Below are 23,900 nucleotides of genomic sequence, written 5' to 3'. Positions count from 1 at the left end.
GAGATAAAGACCATCTATTCCAATTTTATGCATGGTTTTTACATATTGACTTATCATTGCCATGTTATTTTCCTGTTGTTGCTTTTCTTTTTTTTGCCCCCTCTCTCTTTAATTTTTTCACTTGTCTGGTGGGTTTGTTCTGTTGTGCCTCATTGTCTTTTCTAGCATATTGTTTAAAATCATTTGGAGTGCTGGTTTGGTATTCATGAAGTCTCTCAGGTGTCCATTGTCATGGAAGCATCTCATTTCCCCATCAATTTGGAAAGATAGTTTTTCAGGATACATCAGTCCACATCGGAGATTTTTTTTCTTTTAGATCTTGAAATACCTCACTCCAAGCTCTCCTTGACTTGAGGGTTTGTGTTGAAAAGTCTGCTGTGATTCTGATGGGCTTTCCTTTGCATGTAATTTGTTTCTTTTCTCTAACTGCTTGTAGTATTTTGTTCTTCTGTTGGGTTTCTGAGATCTTCATTATTATGTCTAGATGTAGATTTTTTAAAAAATCATGGCTATTTGAAGTCCTATATGCCTCACTTATCTGTATGTCAAATTATTTTGCTCTGTTTGGGAGGTTTTCTCTCATTAATTCTGTGAACAGTATTTTTTATGTCATTTGTACTTTCTCCTGCTTTTTAATGGACTCCTATCAGTCTTATATTATTCTTCTTTGTATCATCTAGGAGCTATTGGATTGATTTCTCATGATCCCTTACTGTTTTTAAGAGATGTCTCTTTTCATGGTCACTGACTGCCATCCTATCTTCTATAACAGATATTCTATATTCAGATTGGCTCTGTCTGTTGTGTATACTTTCATAGAGTTTGTCATCTCCTGGATATCAGTTTGAATCTGTTTCATTGATTTCATTTTTTTTTTCTTTCTTTTTTTTGGTACTGGGGATTGAACTCAGGTCCTTGTGGTTGCAAGGCAGGCCACCGAACTGCTGAACTAAATCCCCAGCCAATTTCATTTCTTTTTTATGTTGGGCATTCATGGTTTTTATTTCTTTCCTATGCTGGGCTTCCATGGCTTCTATTGTGGTTCTGAACTCTTCTATTTTTCTTTTTTATGTTTCTGTTCTAGAGTTTCTAATTATGTCTTTCATTCTGCTCAGCATCTCTGTAGTTATCTGGGAAATTATTTCTGTTTTGAATTTTTCTAGAGCCTCATTCATCTGTTTTGTTACTTGCTGTACTATAAGATCAGGGTGTCCAGGTAGCTGACTGTCAGACTTTCCCATCTGATTTCCCAAGAATTTGCTTTGGTGAGCTGGAAGTCTGTGTTTGTGCCTTGCTTAGATGTCTTCTCATTTCTGTTTTTGTTGTTCGCATTGTCCTTGGTTTAATTCCTGGGTAAATACTTCGACCTTCCAGATATTGCTGGTCTTTAGGTGTTGAGTCTCTAATAACTTTGAGGCAATTTTATTTTCATTATACCAGGAAGGACATTAGCTCATTCACAATACCTTAGCCCAAGTGATGGAATCAGCAACATAATAGCATCAAGCATAGCTTAGAAAATTTCAATTTATGGTAGTTATTAATCTATCACCTTTAACTGTCTGAATTAATCAAAGTTGAGGACCAGCCCAAAATATGTCTATAGTGAATAAGCTCTTCAATATAGCAACTTTACCCTTCAGGATGGGGACTTAGGAGGAGTTGGGGAGAGAGGGATAGATAGGTAGAAAGATAGGCAAAGGTTATAAGTGAGGTCAGAGCACAGAGGAAGATAATGCAAACTCTAGGAAACTGTTGAAGACAAAAGGAAAAGATAGAATGAAAGAACAAAAACAAGAATAGAACCTAACAACAATAGGGAAGGTAGAAACTGTACTTACTTTCCTTTGAAACTAGTGACAATTCAGAGGAGGAAAAAGAGAGAAGAAAAGAAAAAGAAAGAAGAAATTAAGATTAGGGCAGGAATAGGAACAAAAAGTGAGATGAAGAACAATGTGAGAGAGCAAGAAAGTGAGTTGGAGAAAGAAAAAAAAAGAAAAAAGAATTTGAAGAGTAGAAAAACATTAAAGATTAAAAATAAGAGGAAAAGAAAAAAAATTAAAATAAAATGATGGGCCTCCTTTAGGGTATTTCTTTGCTGTCACAATAGACAACATGGGCAGCAGTGTGCAGATCTAAGTCAATTAGTCTCAGCAAGCCAGCAGCACATCCCGGCGATTCAGGCTGATATCTGGCTGCAAGGCCCAGGTTGAGCTCCCTGACTACCTGCAGGGTTGAACTCTGCAAGGTTCTACTGCAGGTTCCAGCTGCTCTTCCTCTGAAGATAGTCCAGGTTCTGATGGAAGGTGGTGATCTTTCCAACTTACCAACAATGGTCGTCTGGTGTGCCTTTATTGCAGAGATTCTCTTCACTTTTCCAATGGGCTTCAATTTTCATCAAGGAGCCCGAGAGAGGCCCTCTTTCTGTTGTTCACTTGTGCTCTATCTTCTGGAGCTCAGGACAATGGCCTTTATGACCCTCCCCCCCCCATGCCTCTGTGATGTGGATCCAGGTGCTGGCACAACTAGTAGGCCACAGGTGGTGGTGGGAGGCACTGGGGTGGGGCTGTGAGAGCCTGCACAGCTCTACTTCTCACTGGTATGTTCTGCTAGGAGGCCTGGGGTTGGGGTGGGGTTAGGGTAACAGCTCAGCTCCACACAGCTCTACTCCTCCTCACTGGTCCACTCTGCTCAGAGCTGGTATTGCTATTTTTAATTTTTAAAGGAAACTTCATACTTTTCTCACAATGGCTATACAAGTATACATTTCCATTATTGTTCTTAATCCACAATTTTTGTGTCTTTTGTATATTTTAATTTCCCAAGAGATGAAGTTATAAGTGAAATCTATATTTATTGTTTTGTCATTCCAAACTATACAATGGAACTGGAAATCCCTAAGAACTGGAATCCCTATTGACCTCAAAAATACTAACTCTCATGCGAACAATCTGGTTAGTTAGACTCCTAGTTCTTACTGATGCTGCCAATGAGGAAAATGTCTCTCTTTGTAAACTTTCAGCTCAGTTTTGCATTATTTTCTTTGACATAAAAAGATACCACAGCAATATATGCACACCCATGTTTATAGCAGCACAGCTTGTAATAGTTAAGACTTGGAAACAGCGCAATTGCCCATCAACTGGTGACTAGAAAAAGAAAAAAAATTTTTTTTATAAAATGGAGTACAACTCAGCCATTAAGTATGAGAAACTATAGACATTTATAGCTAGATGGATGAACACTGTGGCCATAATAAGAGTGTGTGTGTGTGTGTGTGTGTGTGTGTGTGTGTGTGTGTGTGTGTGTGTATGGGGGATTGAGGCCATACTCTTAAGTGAAATAAATGAAATAAATAGGATACATATGTGTAAATACCAAATAATTTCTCTGGCTTGAGAAACTGAAAATATAAAAGAAGATCAAAATGTATAATAGATAATGTGAAATAGAGGATAAAAGGTCTGAAGGGGAAGGGGAAATGGGAGGGTTTGGGAAAGGAATGAATATGAGTAAAGGAAAAAAGGTAAAATCAATCCAAGAATATTGGCAAACTTAAGTCTGTACTTTTTTTTATTAGTACCACAGTTTGAAGAATACATATGTACTGATCGTTTTCTGACAGGACTACAAAAAATTATAAATGATATTTTAAAATTATCATATAATCACTGTCAAGTTTTTTGGTTCAATATTTCCTGAGTAGCAGGCGATAACATTCAAAAGATTGGAGTGTGCAATTTTTTTGGATCCTGCCGGAATGATGAATGGTCTGGCTTTGATTTGAATTGGGAAAAAGGTATAAGGAGAGATCAATTACAGGTGAACTCGGACTTCATTACCATGCAGCAATCACTAAATTCAGTGCTGTTCTCCAAATGCCTATGAAGGTACAGGGAGAGGGCAGCGTGGGAGGAAGGAGAGGTCTGAACCAGTCAGCTACCTGTGAACAAAAGGTGCTTGCTGTGAGCATGTTTTCTAATTGCATCAATACTACAACATAAGCTCCCAGCCCTGTTAACAGATTAATTTGTTTTTCTGGTTGCAAAAACATATATCCACACTGTTAAAAATTCACATACTATGAAATGTCCGACTAGGAAAATGAGAATTCTTTAGAATCACCATTACTCTTTGGCATTAAAGACAAATCCACCATGAAGAGTTGAGTATTTTTGCACATTATTTTCTGGACTCATACTACCACTCATTTGTCTATTAACAGAAGAAAGATGGAGCAATACAGTGTCAGTTTGACTGATGACTCAATTTCTCTATGCATTAAAACAAAACCAAACCAATACACATGGGCTTGGGAGCCAGCAGGTTCCTGCTCTCTGTGTTCTGGGCCAGGGCTTTGTCTTTCTGCTCAGAGAGACCTAATAGTGGAAAAGATCAGTATTTACATTCTAAAGTTGTTGATATCAAACTTTCTTATCCTTGTTTCCTTACCTGTGTTTAAGAGAAATCTAAGATTAATTAAATTACCACAGTTTACTTGAACAAGAAAATGTTCCAGAGCTGGTCTATATTCTAGACCAGAGTTAGTTCAGAATGCCCCGCCTCACTATTTGTATGGGTTATATTTATAACCAGAAAAAAGGAAGTGACGCTGGGAAGCCATCAGGTGAGCTGTAGTCAACATTTGCCTTATGTGGGCATAGTGTGGTCATTTCCCAGCTAGTGATTGGCTGAAACTCCACTGCTGTGATTGGCTGAGGTTCAGCTTTGCTACTATATAGCAAGATGCTCACAGAGATAGGCTGGACTCTGAGGCTTTTTCCAGGAAGTAGCATTTATTTGTGCCTACGCAGGGCTCAGTGGGTTAATACCCAAGAGCTATGGTAGGATTTTACCTTTTCTACAATTTTTGTATCTTTATCACCCTCCCTAAAAGGTGCCACACTAACATACTATAGCTTGATTAGCTACACTCTGTTACGGAACAGTGCTAGAACTACACATGCATATCTAGGAAATAACTGAGCCACATTGTCTTTTTTGATTCTGAGAAGACTCCCCCTTCCACCTCACGCCTTTGGGAGGGGCTCGGCCACATTCTTTGAGGAAGGATCCTGCCATACTACAAGAATGTGCTCTTGAATTAGACTGAAGTTTGTTTACATACTAAGGTAGGTTGCAGTTTGCTGTACGTACATATAGAGGCGATTTGGGTTAAATTTTACACCACGTATGGAAACATACTTAGGCCAAATTTACTGGTTTCACATCTGCAAATGGAGATTATAATAGTACTGACATCACAAAGTTTTGCTTTTGGTGGTAAAATGAATTGTTTATGTAAAACACTCAGTACAGCAGCCACTGTGCTGTGAGGTGCAGTAAATGACAATTTACATCTCTATACTTGGTGTGCAGGCTCGGTGTGACAGGATATTGGTTGTCCTCTCTCTGCTATATTCTGAAATCAGAGCTTGCCTCCTGAAAATTCTCAGTAAATATTTGGTGAACAGGGAAGTTTCCTCCTACTTCCACTGTTCCCACTGACCAGGAGTCCATGAAGAACATGTAAGCTTTTCAAACTGGAGAGACAATTTGGAGAATCATGGAAAAGCCATTAACCAGTCCCTGAATCACCAACCTATGTGGAAAGGCAGACACTGCAGACAGGACTGGGAAGTTACTGCCCAGTTCTTAGAGGGACCAGTCAGGGGCTGGAGGGTGGAGTGTGGGGAAGGCTCTCTCTCTCTCTCTCTCAGGTCTGTTAGCCAGCAGGCTAGCATTTGGGAAAAACAGATAGATACATCTTCAGGGAGAACCAGAGCAAACTGGAATCTGCCAACACTCCAGCTTCCATTTCCCCCAAGCTATCCATGGTGACTTCCTGAAAGCAATAGCTGCCACTGTATTTCTGCCTCCCAGATCCAGGCATATTTCACCTCTAGCCATTTCTGATGGATCCATCTATAGAAAAAGCATTCTAGGAAATGTGGTCCTTCCTCAGCCAAGTTGACTCAGACAGTGAACCACTGCCTAAAATCCATGCTTTGTGCCTGTTGAAATGAAATCACTGGGCACATTAGCCATTGAGCTGTTAATGAATCCCATGGTGTTTGGCCAGGGAATTCAGAATGGTTTTTAACGGCCAGCTATCCTGAGATAGATCTCTTTACCCACTGCCCTGCATAGATATGCACAGACGTCCATCATGCAGAGCCAACGTCTCTGTGGATAATAATGCTGAAGCTTATTACTGTTGTAGCAAGTAAAGTCTCCTGGGGTTTCTCTAGTCTATAATTTGCTTTTACTGTTGTGGGTTCTGTGAGTGTCAGAAATAATGAGGTGACATTTGGATCTGACATGCCACCATTAGAGGACTGGTAATGCAGATTATGAACATGTATTCATGTGAGGGAGAATAATAAATCAAGTGGAAAAATGCTTATGAAATAATAAGGGTCATGTCCAAATATATACTTTTTTGGTGTGAATTAATGCCAGCAATTAATAATTCATGGCCCCATCCTCCAGAGGATCATGGGTCCCTGCAAAAATTACACTTCTCAGGCCTTGGAAAAACCTATGGTGAGCCTCATTGAAGAAGTCTAATTGTGCCACCAATAGGGTTCATTGGGATGCTGATTAGTTCATCAGAATTAGGAGGGAGGATGCATAATAACCTAGCTTTCCAAAATGGAACTTTCCTGAAAACACTTTTTATATGGCCCTACATGATTCCAGCAATATAGCTTTTGGAAAAAATTGTGTAGCAATTTATAACAGGCATTAAATTGCTATGACTTATGAGTGAGCAGCATTCTCCCCAAGAAACACTGCAAGTTATATATTTTACCACTCTCAGGAACAAACCAATGCAAATGTTTATCTCTGGCTATGGCAATTCTTTTCTAATGCTCTGGGTATTTATGAGAGTTTGCACAGCTCCACTCATTATAACTCTCAGAACTTTAGCACTATTGTTCATTGTCAACAGGTGAGGGGAAAGGGAAGGTGAGAGCAGTATTTGTTGATTGGCTGCTAACTGTCAAAGGTTTTCACCAAGTAGTTTCAATCATCATCTTTTACTCCCATTGTTCAGCTCAAGCCATTGTATTTATTACCCCTGGAGAAATGTTTTAGAGACTTGGGGAATCTGTTGAAATTGGGCCCTTGGGGTTTCAGGGTATAGCGTAGTGTTAGTTGCACTTGCTTAGCATGCATTAGACTCTGGGTTTAATCCCCAGTACTGCCAAAAACCTAACCTGACCAACAGAAACAAAGGAAAAAGAAAACAAACTCAAACCTAGGCCTTATTTTACTATCTGCATGCATCTGTTCCCATATGTCTAGCTCACTTTCTCTATAACTCTGTCATTACTTCTAAACTTTTTATATCAAAAGATACTATCCATACAGAAGAGTGCAAAATTACGAATTCTGATCAGCAGCCTCCACGCCCTTTGCATTACCTTCTAATCACTGCCTCTCCCCATAATAACCACTCTCCTAACTTCTGACAGCACAAATTCATTTGACTATTTTTGCTGTTTGTCTGAATGGAATCCTGTGGCTTTGTTCACTCAACATGTTGTTTTGCGATGTATCCAGATTGTGGCTAGTTGCGAATTTCTCATTCTCACTGTTGGACACTATGTATGTCTGTTCCACCATTTATTTATCCATTCTATTGTTAATGGGCATTGGGAAGTTTCCAGTTTTGAGACAATTATGGGGAGTGCTCCTAGGAACCTTCAACAACATATCTTCTATTGAACACATGCCCACATTTCTATCAATTATGTACTTAGAAGAAGAAATCCTGGCTTTCTATTACCTTGATTGTAAATATCACCCATTCTTTAGCCATCTTGGTTCTCATCAAAATGAAAAGGGCAACTGAGTGAAGCATAGGACACAAACTCAGGTATGTAAGAAATATCTCTTTATTTCTCAATATAAACCTAAGTTTTAGCTCTAGGTTTGGGAAAAAACCCCACTTTAGACTTCTTGTGTTTCACTAGGCGGAGGGTCATTACTGATCAGCAACAGGAGAGGAATCTCTGTGTTTCTGTGCTCTCAAGTCCAGGCCCAGAGGTATGTTTTTGCTCTGCTTGGGGAAGCCGGGGGTCCTCGATCCTCTGACTATTCTGGTCCTTCCTGGGTCTGGATCTACTTGTAAAAGCCAAATTTTAACAGATATTCCATGTCTCTAAAAAACATTTGATATTATGGCTATCTTTGGGAGCAATAAACACAATCAATGGCTTGAGCTGAAGGATGGGAGTAAAAGATGATGTTTGAAACTACTTGGAGGAAAAGTTTGACAGATAGCAGCCAACACGCAAACTTCGCTCTCACCCTAATCCAGCTCGATCCCATTTTATTACTAATCACACCTGCAAAGATCTCATTTCCAAACGAGGTCACACTTTGAGGTCCTGGGGATACGTATATTGGGAGATTCAGCCCAGTTGAATAGAACTGATGTGACTGATGGTCATTGTTAGTTATCTTCTACCAAAATGCCCATAGTTTTTCTTTTTGTTTTTTCTCATTGAGTTTATTGGTACATTTTAGGTATACAGTACAGTTACATTCATCATTGGGATCTTGTACCTTTACATGACAGGTCTTGGTTCTCATTTTTTCCCCATTCCCCTGCCCTCCCTTCACCCCCTCCTCCCTTCCTTATTTACAAACACTTTAGTTCCATTTTTTCATTTCCTCATGTTGTTTTTCCTTTTCCCTTATTACCTGTCCCCTACCATTCCTATTTCCCCTACACCTTTAGCCCTTTTCTTCCTATTTCACATTGTCAATTATATCATTAGGCTCTTATGTAACATTATAGTATTTCACACCAGAGAAATTATTTGGTATTTATACATGTGTGACTTATATATTTCACTTAGGAGTATTTTCTCAATATGTATCCATTTTCCTACAAATGACTCTAATTTCTCATTCTTTATGGCTGAGTAGTATTCCGTTTTATAGACTGGATAAAGAAGATGTGATTTTCTATAAAATGGAATACTACTCAGCCATAGTTTTTCTTATTTCCTTTTTTGGCTTGATGGGGAATGTTTTGAGGTTTTTCAAATAACATTTTCTTAATGCTACTCTGCTGATCTATTTTCTGTTGCTATAACTGAATATCGGGGATTGGATAATTTATGAAAAATAGAGCTTGACTCAATGCATGACTCTGGAGATGGGAATTCCAAAAGCCACATCTGTTTGACATCTGGTGATGGCCTTCTTGCTGCAGCACAACACAGTGGAGGCTGTCACATTAGGAGACAGAGCAAGTGTGCCAGCTCAGGTCTCTCTCTTCCTATATAGCCACCAATGCCATCATGGACTCACCCTCTCCTGATCTCCTCTGATCTTAATTACCTCTCAAAGGCCCCACCTGCAAATACCATTAGCCTATGGCTTTAGGATTAGGTTTTCAGCGCATGAAATTTTGGTGGACATATTTAAGCCATAGTGGATATCAAGACTTGTTTGTGTAACTCATAACTCATTCCAAAATTCATAGAATTTCCACGGCTTAGAGCATTTCTTCCCCCTCATTGAGCTATCCTATTACCCCCATTCCTCTCCCTCCCCAGGCCCCTAGCTTGATTTCTGTCTTTATCACCTCAGGCCTTGATAACTGTTTGTTTGGGGAACCAGTGTACCTCCCAACATCCGTATCCTCATTTCTCCTTACCTTTGGAATAAAGGAAACACGATACTGTCTGGAGAGATTTGGTGGTGGCCACATAAGCATGTTTGCAAAGAAAATAGTTCATGGAGTGCATTGGCTGGCAGCCAACAGGAACTCAAAAAGTACACTTAAACAGAACAATTGAGGAGTATAACTAAATAAACTATTTACCAAGGTATGGGCAGGGTTAAGAGAAAATACCAAGAATAGTACCAGGCCCTAGGGTTGTTTCTACCAGCCCTTGGCTTGAGGGGACAAGAAGAGGGGGGTACTTATTGGAACTGGGAGGGAAGAGCTAAAGATCAAGGAGAGGACCTCCCTTTGGGATGTGGCCTCTGTGAAAAGGGCCCGGCCAAACTGCAGAGACCAAGAACAAGCCAAGGGACCCAGTCACCCCAGCTTCACACTTCTCCTCTGTTTCCTGGATGATCTCTGGCAGACATCCAGTTGGTGCTGTTCATTTCAGATCCTCCTAGGAACAGCACAGAGTAGAAGAGGGCACAGTGCAGATCTGGAGGGTCCACAGAAAACACTCAGACTAGAAGTTAAAGTTCTCCTGGTGTGAATGTGGAGTAAAGAGGGTTTACCTTGCTGGGGTCCTGGCTGTGTCTCTGGACCAACCAGAGTGGACAGTTGAGTCCAGGCCCCTGAAAAGTCTCATGTGCCACTAATGAATGACAATTCGTTACAGAACAATTTCTGTTTTCCAATCAGCGTAATCAGGTTTGCTCTTTTTTATGGGAGAAAAAACAACCAGTATCTTTTGGGAGAGAGAGTTAAGGGAACACCCAAATCTCTGGCCATAATTGGTTGTGCTGAGAGTCGCCTGAGTGCTTGAGAAGAAAGTAACAAGGACACCACAAAGGCAACTGATGTAACTGTACAGTGTTACCTTAGCCTGGATTAATAATCTCAATATTTCACATGCATTTACATTCAATTTACATTGTCCTGATATTTTTTCCTTAAAGCACTCTCTCCTCTTTTTATATAAAATAGATCATTTTTTTTTAATTGAGTTTATTGGTACATTTAGGGATACAGTACAGTTACATTCATTGTTGGGATCATGTACCTTTACATGGCAAGTCTTGATTCTCATTTTTTTCCCCTTACCTCTGCCCTCCCTTCACCCCCTCCTCCCCTCCCCATCTACAAACACTTTATTTTCATCTTTTCATTCTCTCACATTTTTTTCTTTTCCCTTTTTGTTCTTCCCCTACGTATCACACCTTCCCTACACCTTTAGCTCCTTTCCTCCCATTTCTAAATGTCAGTAATCTTATTAGAATCTTATGCATTGTTGCAGAATATTCACACCAGGGAAACTATTTGGTATTTACACATGTGGGACTTATTTATTTCACTTAGGAGTATATCTTCAATATGTATCCATTTTCCTATGAATGAATCTATTCTCTCGCTCTTTATGGCTGAGTAATATTCCATTTTATAGAAAAACCACAACTTCTTTATCCAGTTTCCAACGGATGGGCAAATAGGTTGTTTCCAAGATTTAGCTATTACAAACTGTGCCGCTATAAACATGGGTGCACATACTTCTCTGTGATATGATTCTTTTAGTTCTCTTGGAAAGATACCCAACAGAGGGATGGCTGGGTCAAATGGAACCTCCAGTCCAAGCTCTTTGAGGTATCTCCATATTGATTTCCATAGTGGTTGCACTAGTCTGCACTCCCACCAACAATGGAGGAGGGTTCCTTTCTCCCCACAACCCCGCCAACATTTGTTATTGTGTGATTTCTTGATAGCAGCCATTCTTTGTGGGGTGAGGTGGAATCTCAGTGTTGTTTTCATCTGCATCTCTCGAATGACCAGTGATGTGGAACATTTTTTCATATATTTTCTTGCTGCTTTCACTTCTTTGTATGAGAAATGTCTGTTCATTTCGGATGCCCATTTTTGGATCGGGTCTTTATATTTGGGGGGACTGATTGTTTTGAGTTCTTTATATATCCTTGATAATAGTCCTTTGTCTGAGGTACAGCTGGTAAAAATTTTTTCCCACATTGTAGATTGTCTCTTAGTTCTGCTAATGGTTTCTTTTGAAGTACAGAAGCTTTTTAGTAAGATGAGATCCCAGTTGTTGATTCTTTCTGCTAGTTCCCGTGCTACTGAGGATTTGTTCATAAAGTCTTTTCCTATACCAATGTCTTCCAGAGTTCTGCCTAACTTACTTTCCAGCAAGTTTAATGTTTCTGTTTTAATATTTAGATCTTTAATCCATTTGGATTTTAATTTAGTGCATGGCGAAAGATAAGGGTCTAATTTTAATCTGTGACAGGTTGATATCCAGTTTTTCCAACACCATTTATTAAAGAGGCTATCTTTCCTCCACTGAGGATGGTGAGCTCCTTTGTCGAAGATGAGGTAGCTGAGTACATCTGCATTTGTTTTTGTGTCTTCCAGTCTGTTCCATTGATCCTCAGGCCTATTTCTTTGCCAGTACCATGCTGATTTTATCACAGTGGCTTTGTAGTATAGTTTCAAATTGGGAATTGTTACACCTGGTGCCATGTGACTGTTGCCTATAATGGCTTTTGCTATTCTAGGTCTCTTGTGGTTCCAAATGAATTTTTGGATTCTTTTTTCTAGTTCTGTGAAATATAGTGTTGGAATTTCAATTGGCATTGCATTGAATGTATATAGCAGTTTCGGTAGTATGGCCATTTTCACTATGTTGATTCTTCCTACCCAGGAGCAGGGGATATCTTTCCATTTTTTTATATCCTCTTCGATTTCTTTTTTCAGAGTGCTGTAGTTTTCAGTGTAGAGATCTTTTGTTTCTTTTGTTAGATTGATTCCTAGATACTTCATTTTTTTGGATGCTATTGTAAAAGGAATTTTTTCCCTTATTTCTCTTTCTGTCTGTCTGTTATTTGTGTATAGAAAGGCTATTGATTTTTGGGTATTCACCTTGTATCCAGATACTTTACTGAATCTGTCAATTAAGTCTAGAAGTTTTTTGGTGGAGTTTTTTGGATCTTCAATGTAGAGTATCATATCATCAGCAAATAATGATAGTTTAACTTCTTCCTTTCCTATCTTTATTGCTTTAATTTCTTTCTCTTGTCTAATTGCTGTGGCTAATGTTTCCAGAACTATATTGAAGAGAAGTGGCGATAGTGGGCATCCTTGTCTTGTTCCTGATTTTAACATGAAGGTTTTCAGTTTTTGGCCATTCAATATGATGTTGGCTGATGGTTTTTCATAAATAGCCTTTATTAAATTGAGGTATAGACCATCTATTCCAATTTTTTGCAGGGTTTTTATCATGAATGGGTGTTGAATTTTATCAAATGCTTTTTCTGCATCTATTGAGAGGATCATATGGTTTTTGTCCTTGACTTTGTTAATATAATGTATTACATTCACTGACTTTCGTATGTTGAACCACCCTTGCATCTCTGGAATAAATCCGACTTGGTCATGATGGATGATCTTCTTAATAATCCTCTGTATTCTGTTTGCTAGTATCTTATTAAGGATTTTTGCATCTATATTCATTAAGGAGATTGGTCTGTAGTTCTCCTTTTTGGTTGTATCTTTCTCTGGTTTGGGAATCAGAGTGATACTTGCTTCCAGGAATGAATTTGGAAGTATAGCTTCTCTTTCAATTTCATTGAAAAGTTTGAAGAGTAATGGTAGTAGTTCTTCTCTAAATGTCTTGTAAAATTCAGCAGTGAATCCATCAGGGCCTGGGCTTTTCTTTGTTGGTAAGTTTTTAATTACATTTTCAATTTCACTGATTGTGATTGGGGTGTTTAAAATGTTTTTATCTTCTTCGTTCAACTTTGGTAATTCATAAGTATCTAGAAATCTGTCCATTTCTTCTGTGTTTTCCATTAAATAGATCATTTTTGAGAAATGGTCAATAGACCATCAACAGACTTTTCAGTAATATTACACATTTTTTTTTCCTTTTCTCCTTTTGGCAAATGAATTCAAAGGCGACATGCATAGGTGTATTTTTTTCAGTTCCTTTTACTTAGGTAGTCTAATGAATCACATATTAATTTGTAGAATCAGATTTATTGGGCTTTCTCGAGCTATTAGGAGTTTTCAAATATGTACTTAAAACTTCTGGGTCATTTTTGTGATTTACTGTAAAGTAATATTATATAAATGTAAGTGTAGGTGCCCATTAAAAATAGATTTGAGTCCCATAATTTGAAAGTTACTCAGTTCTTCAGCTTTATGTTATACTACTTTTACCTGGCAGTATGGAGCCATTATGATATTAACCGAGAATTGAGCAGTAATAAGAATGGACTTATAAGAAGGTTAAAAGAATAAGCTCTGCTTCTAATTGCTGGTCTGAGTCACTTGGAGTAGGGTAATGTTTTATGGGTATATTTTTAAAAATTTGAATAATGCCATCATATGTAAAAATATTGATTTGTGTGTGCTATTTTAAATTACCATAGCTCATAAAATATCATTTTAAAAATGTAAGGATTGAAAGTATCCAGATGAAACCTTTTTATTCCCTCTTCCATTTTGAAGATGAAAAAGAGTCTGTGAAGTAGAAATGGTGAGGAATATCTGCTTGGGATTCTACAGATTTTGTCAGGGCAACTCTGCTGTGCCCTTGATCAGCAGCCATGTGCACAGGAGCCTTGTGGGAATAGCTGTGTGAATGTCCTGTGAAGATGGATGGGTCACTCACTGGAATATGAATGGCGCAGAAAAGATTTTTCCCTGTGGGTACAATGTAGCTTCAGTCTTCTACTGGTTCTCAGTTTAATTCAGTCTTTATCACGTGTATGGTGTCAGTGCTGTTACCTGATCTGAACTCAATTGTGATGAATCTGCATTTTTGGTTTCTTCCTCCTGAATCTTAGGTAGGTAAAAGCAGTGCAGGCACCAAGGCCTGTACTCTGGTTAATTGCAGACTCTATAGTCCCTCTGTTTGATACAAAAACATTTAAAGATTGCAGTTAACAGAACTCACACTCTGCCAGATCTTGAGCCTAAGCTTAATGCTTTAACAAAATGCCTAGTTATTTTTATTTGATAGAAATCCTTGGTATTAGTGACATTTTCTCTGCTTCCAAGAGGACGAGATGGTTATACAGAATGACTTCCTTAGAAGTAGGGGGTGCCAGACAGAGGTCCTTGGCCTCAAATGCATGTTGGCCTCCTCTAAAACTTTATTGATAGAGATCAGTGATTGGTCACCTCCTCAAACTTATTAAAGGAGAATTTCTGAGGACCAAGTCATGACTGACCTGGACTGAGAAGGGTGAGGGGGCATCTTGCACTCTTTTCTCTCAAGTCTAGGGCCTCTCTGAATTGTTTCTCAGTAATTCATCTTCAAATGACCTACTTCTAGGAAGCTGTATGCCTCAGTATTTAGCTATACGGAGAAAAAAGAATTGGAATGGGGTGAATTTCAGACATGGTGGTTGTGAGATAGGAGGTAAAGACAAATAAACCACAAAAAGCAGTGGGGCAGAATTGAGAAACCAGACAGAGCAAGGACAACTATGTCAAAACATGGAGAAACTGAAAAAGATCAAGGTTATACACTATGACACTTCCTCTGCAAACAAAAACTTCCTCTCTCTAGGAGGTGGCCAAGTCAGGTAAACCCATTGAACTGTGAGTGCTGTCAATTCCCAACTCTGGATCCTTCTAAAGATCCTGTTATAACCTCAGGACCTTAAAAGATCTCTACGAGTTCTCACTGGCCCACTCCTGTTTTGTGGGGTGTATTTTTACTCTTTAGTAAGTCTTACTTGTGTTACTCCTTTTGAATGTCCTGCTCGTATTTTTTTGGGGGGGATGCAAAGAACCTGGAAACAACTTCCCTGTGACTTTTCATCTGACAACAGTCCTAATGTGGAGAGAGGTAGTTGAGAGATGAGGGACAGTGATGGCCTGGTTTTGTTGAGAGCTGTAACAGTATGTCGGTGGGAAAGGATATCTGGTATCTATATGAGAATGGCACAACTTCATGAGTGCAAAAGCAGCCCATCTGGCTGGCAAAGGCTGATGGCACTGGGAAATGGAGGGGCTGCCTCCCTGTACATTGACATCAATACTTTGGACACTGGTCTGGAATTGCAGGACTGAAAAGTGAGCGAGAAGTATTGCAAGTCCATGTGAGGGTTCTCTGGTGAGTTTTCAATAGGGATATGTGGAGCTGTGCCCACTTTGGCTAACAGATGCTCGTGTTTTCTGAGGGCTGGAAGACACATAGGTAAAGAGTTAGGGACATCTTAGCTGATGCCCTTCCTGTGGTTGTCATGGTAGCCCATGGTGAGTCCATGGAGCTCTTGGTAACATGTTGATCTAGCCTTGGTTCCAGTATCACCTCTTGGGTGGACATGGCCCTTAGGGACTAAGGAGAAAACCAAAGAAACTTAACATTTGCACTGTCTTTTGACTCCAACAAGCCCATGCTTTATGGAGTGCACATGGATCTCAAATGTCTATGCCACAGTTTTTCTAAGATTTGATGATTCTCTCTACCAGCAGCAATATGAAATAATACTCTAACCACCAGCACGCTGATCTCCAGTAGCTACAAATCTTCTGGTTCACCAAGACACAACATCCATACTTCAGTCATTGGGCTCTATCACTTTCTCACTTGAATAACTGCTGATTACCTACTTAGTTGGAGCAGGCAATGCTAGCTCATCCTTTGTGTTCTTTGCTTCCCAACAGCTGGGAATCCCTGAGGGCATAGCCTAACTCAGCGATTTTATTTCTACAGTACAGCCTGCAAGTACCAGGGGAGGCACCATATACATCTCCCAAGCATGTGAACAACTAACCTCTGAATTCTTCCTGTTGAACCACCGTGAATGTTTTGCTCAGAAAAATTGGCTTCACGAAGAAGTGAATGATTTAATACTCTTATTTACTGTTTTCCAAGCCATTCCTGTTTAACATTGTTAGGATTGAGAGTCTGTGGGGATCTTTTCTGATTATGTTTATTTTTCCTCTAGCCCAGTAAGCATGGAACATGACTCTCCGGCTTTTTTCAGTGTGGTTCACTATGTAAAATTCTTTTTGTTGATTGTTTTATATAAGTTAGGTTTTGGAGTTCATTACTTTGTACCTGCACATGTAAACTAGATGGTTATTCCTAACGTTGAGGAAATTGAAGAACTTACTTTAATGCCAAAAGCCAATAGAGCTCCACTCTGTGGTAGTTGCCCTTTTGGTATCTGTTCATTGATAACAAATATAAATAATAAAATGTTACAAGTAATGAGGAGGAGTACTTTTAGAAAAAATATTCATATCAAAAACTATAGGCATAAATTTAGGGTCATTTAAATTTTTATGGGAACTACAAAAAAATCAAAATGACAATGCTTGTTGCATATGCTCATGGGCGCTTTGAAATTACTCCTTTGTCCTCTCAGGTCCCTGGTCCATAGATTACCAGTCACTGGGCTATGACCCATCTAATTAGATGGTGTGGTCAAGGTCAGTGCTATTGAGAAGCTGAACAATAGCAGAATCCACCAATCTCCTAACTCTCTACAATTGCTGTTTTCTTCCCTTCCTGTATTTACTTTGTGTATATGCATACAACTTAGAACCAGTCTGTGTACAAAAAGAAGAAAGGGGATAGTTGTTGTATTGTTTGAAGATAAATCTTACCTATTGTGTGATGCTGCTTAAAACCAAGCTGAAACAGGGCCTCAGTCCTCTTAGGTCACACTGGGAGTCTCTTTGCTCCCATCTGTCCAGCCTCATGATTAATAAGCCACTGAAGTTGTAAGAAGAGAAATATAATATTGTTCCTTAAAATTGCTATAAGGGAGAAATGCATACAGTCTTACATAAATATATCTGAAAAAGAAGCTGCCCAAACCCAATTTATTTACTAAATCTAATAAAGTCAAATAAGCCAAGATTAGACAAGCCAATGTGAATGCTGGGGAGCTCTCTATGGTAGTTTGTGGGTATCTTTCTTTTCTTTTCAGTTGGACTTGACAAGTTGGAGAAGGGAAAATGTGGAAATGGAAGTTATGGATTCATAACTAGATTCTGAACATTCTGAACATTTTTTGTCCAACTGCTTCTAAACAATTCCTCAAATCAACTCACTTTACAAACTGATCACGAACAGCAGTTTTTGTAGAATGAATGATTCACAAGAGTGAAAAGCATTAAGATTTCGTGTCCACAGTATTAGTAATTTGGTGGGATTTCTCCACTTTTGTAATTTAATTTGCCCCTGTATATTCAGGTTGGACTATGCCATCTCACAAATTCAGCTTTCTTTCTTTTTATTACAAAATTACATACAATTTATCTCCCTATTTGAATCATACCCAATCTTTTTTCCTTGCATGTTCAGCTATTTTTAATTTAGCATTCTCAGAGTGATAGGTGTTTTCGTTTTTCTTTTTTTTGGTACCGGGGATCGAACTCGGGTCCTTGTGCTTGCAAGGCAGGCCACCGAACCGCTGAGCTAAATCCCCGGCCCTAGGTGTTTTCTTTATATAAATTTTCCTAAGCTATTTTATAAAGCTGAATATCTGAACTTCACATAGTCAATACATTCTTGGTATTGCTTTGGCAAGATTGAAGAAGGGTTCAATTACTTGAAAAGATGATGTAATTTTAATGAAATACGTTGTCTCATACAAAGTTCCACCCTCCACAGGCTTCTTTATCACATTTCTGACACAGAGTGCTTGTTTCAACTCGGACAGTATTATAAAGATATGTTTGATTCTTCTATTAGTAATACATAAGTTGAGCTTTTCTGAGGAAATAACTAGGATTAGAACTCAGGTATTCTGGGTCCTAATCAGGGCCTTGTAGACATCTATGGGGAGGTGATGAGTCTCCCTGCCTTTCCTTTACAAAATATTCCCTTTACTGGCTTAGCTTAGGAACTCTAATTCTGTTCTTTGGGTCTCTGGTTTATTAAACCAAGAGTGGATTCTGGACCCAAGCTGGGGCAACTAAATTTGATTTCTTGAGGAAACAAGTGAAGAGTGAGAAGTGGAACTGGCTTATCTAGCAATAGGAATGTTCTTGTTATTCATGATGGGCTCCTGGAGTTCTTCTGAGTCTCTCCTAACATCTTAGGAGAGATGGGGGCTAGATCAGGCAGCAAGGCCAGCCATACGACTAGAGCAGGGCCAACCTGGCTCACCGGGGCTTTAAACCAGTTGATATTAGCCTGACTTCTAGTGGGGGGATAGGCAATGGAGACTGAATTGCATCACATGGATAATGGCTCAGTAATTTTGCCTACAAGACAAAACTCCAATAAAAACTCTGAGGTTTGGGTGGCTTTTATAGTTAGTGAGCACAATGATATGATGAGAGGGTGAGAAGTCTTGATTCCAGGAGGACACAGAGCTCTGCATTTGAGACCTTCCAGGCTTTACCTTATAGATCTCCTTATTTGACTGGGCCTGACTTGTCTGGTTTGTACTAGCACTTCAGTTGTAAGTAGAGTGTTTTCCAAAGTTCTATAAGTTATTCTAATGGCCTATTGAACCTGGGGTCATCATGCACTACAAATTTGTAGTTGAATGGTCAGAAGTACAGGTGAACTGGAACACCTGATTTTGTGACTACCATTTGAAGTGAGGCAATCTTGTCTAGGACTAAAAGCCTTATCTTATGGACTCTGTGCTGACTCTGGATGGTTAGTAACAGAATTGCATTGCAATATTACAGGGACTAGGTTATCTTAATGACAGACATTTAAAGGGTAGGTTTCCAGCTCCTCTAGCTATACACCTGGCCTGGATCCTTCTGTCCATGAGATACTCTAGGGTCCTCTCAAGAGTTTTCTTTCATCTTCTCTCATACCCCTATTTTCTTGAATTGTTATATCCCTTGCAAGTCAAAGAAATGTTAGGAGTTTTGTGAGGAAAGGGGCCAACAAAGCTTTTGGGCCTCCTTCCCAGCTGGGATCCTAAGAATCCCTGGTTCCAAGAACCTGCTTCTAGGCAAGTAGACATATGGGAAGACAGAGCCCATCTGCTCTTGTATTATTTGCCTTGAGTCAGAAGCTCTCTTCTGCTTTTCCTCCTGGCCAGTTCAACCTGTGCCACAGAGGTTGCTTGTAGGCAATGTGGACAGGAAGGGCTTTGGGGCAGCTCTCCAGCTGTGACCTCCTAGAAGATAGCACAGGCTGTTTTTCCATTAGGTTCTTCTAGTCGCTATCAATAGCATTTTTTCACTTGATTACCAAATAGACCTGTATGTTAATGTCTTTCATGTTCCAGTTTTATGTAAAGACAGAATAGAAGAATCTTATTGTCACTATCATTTCTAAATGTTAAAGACTGAATTATGAATTTCTAAGCAGTCAATGATCTACATCTCCAATATACACCAAGACTGTGAAATTAGTATTTAATTAAAATATTTTCTGGAATCTTCTCTAAAACATTTTAACTGAAGTTTAGGCCTACAAATGTGACTTTTTTTCTCCACTGTGGCTTCCACTCATTTGCTGCTGTTTTTTTGATTCATATGCTATTACCAGAACATGACTAATTAGTCTTCAGTATTGTTCAGCTTTCCAATTTGGTGAATTTAGGCTATCTAGTGATCTCACTAATCTAAATCACATCAAAAATGTAAGTGTACATGAAAAATTTTATCCAGGCATGTGACAACCATAGGAGTCTTTAGGGATGGGTTTTTCTGATGAGCATCAATGTTGGAACCACTACTTACTGGATTTAAGATATTTATTGGAATATTGGAAAGCCCCTACTCAGTGCACTCAATATATTTATTATGGAACTATTGGTGGTTTCCCCTATCCCAGGACTTTATCATAAAGCTTGAATAACAGGTAACCTATGTTATGCTCTATTATTTTAGGTAAATAACAACAATACCTTGGTTCCTGAAGGCTTCTGTTCGAGAACAATTTGGTTGGCAAACAGAATTGTTCAGCAACTCTGTTTGCAGCAGTTCTGTTCTCAAACTCTGCATCAGTTGATGAACAAGACTGTGGCCATCTTCCCCAGAATCATAGAAAGAATTAACTTGTGACCAGCGGTAGCACTGTAATTTAGTTTCTGATGCTTTTTGACACGTGATGGGCTAAGGCTCAGCTTTGTGTTTAGAAAACCTCCCCCTCCAGCCTGGAGGCCTGTGTGGCTGCACATGCAAACCTGAAACCCTAGGCATTCCAGAGAGACAGACCAATGCCAAAGGAAGGACATAATTTTAGAGAATTGGAAGCTTGTGCAGCTGAGATCCATTTATAAGGCGATAGGCAATGGCTATTCCCTTTGGTGTTCATGTTTTACTTTTCTTTGTTACAAAATTAAGACAGTCATTGTTCAAATTCAAACACAACAAAAGAATATAAATAGTGGAAGTCTTCATTTCCTTAAGCCTTTTTCACTTGTTCAGCCCCCTAGAAACTGCTTACAGTTTCATGTGTGTTCTCCCAAACCTTCTTTAGCCTTCATCTGTCTCTGTCTCTCTAACAGCCTTTGTTCTTTTCATTCCAGAAAAAATACAGTAATGTAGTACGTTACTTTGCCTGTGTCAGTATCTTACATGTTAGCAAATGTCTTATAATTAACCTCGCAGCTTAGTCTTGGTACACCTCAATTCATTTAACCATCCCTTATGGATTGATATTTGAGTTGCCTTCACTTTTGTTATTTTGTAACTTAATAAATATTTAATAAGCATTTATTAAGTACCAGGCTTTGTTCTAGACCAAGATTCCTGATTTTGAGGGGTTTTCTCCAACTGTCCATGCTTGTCACTCTCCTTGACCACTTTGGGCAAGTTTCTGAGGTACACAGGGAACAAAGCTCAGAGGAGGAGCACAGTGCAGATTTTATATGTGGATGGGTCCTGCCCAAATCTCATATATCTAACTCTAGATAGTATCTTTCAAATTTTTGTCTGTTTTATTTCTTCTTGACTCATATGGACCAAAGTAAAAGTGATTGCGGAAATGCTGAAGGAAAGTCATAACGGAAAAGGTCTTTTGCTGGGAAACACTGATGGTATTTCTTATGTACATCTCAGCTACTTTCCATTTTCAGCAGATGTTATTCAAACCATCCAAAGAGCCATCACTGCTCATCTTTTCTGGACTCCTGGTCTGTGGACTGATGTGTCTCCGGTGAAGACTGGCATTGCTCTAGAGCTTCCAAGGGAGAAAGATTAGAAAGTGGGCTATCATTTTCAGCCTTTTTGCAGGGGTGGCTTCGGCAGATTTTTCCCAGGTGGTGTTAGGAGAGAATGCTGCTCCAAGAATAGATTCATAGTTCTGGTGGGAGATTCCTTTTACAATGCCTGACTTCCGATCTCCTCCCAATGAACAAATAGGATCTCCTCCCAATGAACAAATAGGATCTCCTTCCAATGAACAAATAGGCCATACAACATTCATTTAAATTAGACTTAGGTTTCAAAAGAGCGCCTTTGTGTTGCTAAATGATCTCTGACTCAGTATTTGAAGATCTTCAGCAGCTCTTGAAAGAGAGCAGTTATTGTTGAGTCTGCCACAAATGCAGAAACCAGGCCAGGCTTTATTTAGGACACTGGGCAGCAGTTCCTCCACCAGCCAAGAACTCAGTTTTCCAATCCCTGCACTGTTTATTGCATACTACTGCAAACCTCTGCTGAGGGGTGAGGGTGACATGGCTTCTGGTAGAAAAGCATGTGTGGGGGCCAGTCATGGACCACTGATGTTTTGACATTTGAAAGATAACTTCTTTCTCTACAATTAAGGCATTGACACAATGTGTGGTCAGGATGTTCCTAATTAACATTTGTTAAAATTTGTCCCTTTTCAAGGACTCCACTGTGTTAAACTTGTTTTTGACCCTTTGATGGGAGGGAGAAACTCAAAGAGATAGCCAAAGAGCTGATGTTATCTGTAGGAGTCAGGTGCTTCCTGTTGATGCGCCTTTAAAAGGAGCTGTTTCTGTGAAATAAATCAGACTTCTCTTGGTTTCCACTCAGGTTTGAGCATTCTTTCCTTTCTCCATCCTCACTTCCCAACTCAGGCATGTTCGTGATGTGACGGCAGGACTGCCACAAGTGGTGCTGGAACCGGGACCTGAGTATCGAGGGATCCAGTGAAGGACACCACAGAGAAGAACGAGGCCTCAATGAAAAGGTAAGGAGTGGTGAATTTTCTTGTAAATATTAAAAATGGGAGCTGGCAATAGTTGCATGCTTTTTGTACATATGCTTAAAGATTTATTGCATGTCAGTGGTGCTAGAGTAGGGCACCAGCAATTGTGTAGTTTTTTAGAACTTGTTGAAATGGTTTGTCCCTGGTTCCCTGAAGAAGGCACTGTAAACCTAGATACTTGGAGGAAGGTAGGAAAATGATTACAGGATTATTATGCTACACTCGTATCTAGCAAGGTACCCATGGATACTTTTAGTTTTAGTTTTATCTCATCTGAGATAGTTTAGATCACACACACACACACACACACACACACACACACACGCACAGAGACGGAGACAGAGAGGGAGGGAAAGCCCTCTTTAATTGCTCTAGCTTCAGGGCCCTGTAAAAGTTAAAAAACTTATTAGGATCAATTCTCAACCTTTTTTGTCCCCTGTTCAACAAGGGTTACAACAAGCTTTAAATATTGAGAAAAATTTATCTGGAGTTTCCCTTATCAGCCCAGTCTTTGATGCTTGAGATGCTTGGGAAAGTCCCATTGGTCAACATGCTCCAATTCCTTTTAAACAATTGAAAGAATTGAAAATGGCTTGCGCCCAATATGGACCAACAGCCCCTTTTACTTTAGCAATGCTTGATTCTGTGACAACTGATGCTTTACCCCCTTTTAATTGAAAACAAATAGCTAAAGCTTGCCTGGTGGGGGCAATTTCTTTTTGTAGAGACTGAATTTGGAAAAAAATGTAAAACAAACAAACAAACAAAACCCCCAAATTAAATAGGACACAGAAAGGTTTAAATGCTAATTATGAGATGCTTGCTATAGATCGATGTTACCCCTAAAAGACTCCTAAACTTTATAAACCAATCAGTGAGTACTTGCTCTTTTTGTTTTGCTTCTGTGTCTTTCTCTTCCTGTTAATATCTGACACTTGTTAATTGGTAATTTGTGATCTGGATCATTTTGAAGGCCCAGAGATCCAGGCAGACATGCTAATAGACTCTGTGCTGCAGGGGCCGGGAGACATCCCAAACCCCTTTGGTCAGGACACTGTCCTTTTGGTTTTCAAAAAAAAAAAAAAA

The 23,900-nt window shown here is 39.3% G+C and overlaps 1 protein-coding gene across 1 annotated transcript in view; it reads left to right on the top strand.

Moving 5' to 3' along the window:
- Positions 1-2,549: 2,549 nt before the first annotated feature.
- Positions 2,550-23,900, top strand: part of Plpp4 (phospholipid phosphatase 4) — a 199,428-nt gene continuing 178,077 nt past the window's right edge. Inside the window, exons 1-5 of the mRNA XM_033761387.1 lie at positions 2,550-2,599; positions 5,016-5,132; positions 7,825-7,885; positions 7,983-8,055; positions 22,684-22,796. Coding sequence (XP_033617278.1) covers positions 22,789-22,796 — 8 coding nt within the window. The 5' untranslated portion in view covers positions 2,550-2,599; positions 5,016-5,132; positions 7,825-7,885; positions 7,983-8,055; positions 22,684-22,788. The remainder of the gene's footprint in view (positions 2,600-5,015; positions 5,133-7,824; positions 7,886-7,982; positions 8,056-22,683; positions 22,797-23,900) is intronic.

This window comes from Fukomys damarensis, unplaced genomic scaffold (genome assembly GCF_012274545.1).
Source record: "Fukomys damarensis isolate Sample0158 unplaced genomic scaffold, DMR_v1.0_HiC HiC_scaffold_8, whole genome shotgun sequence".
Classification (NCBI taxonomy): domain Eukaryota; kingdom Metazoa; phylum Chordata; class Mammalia; order Rodentia; family Bathyergidae; genus Fukomys; species Fukomys damarensis.
The sequence above is the reverse complement of the archived record's forward strand: the minus strand, read 5'-3'. Positions and strand labels throughout refer to the sequence as shown.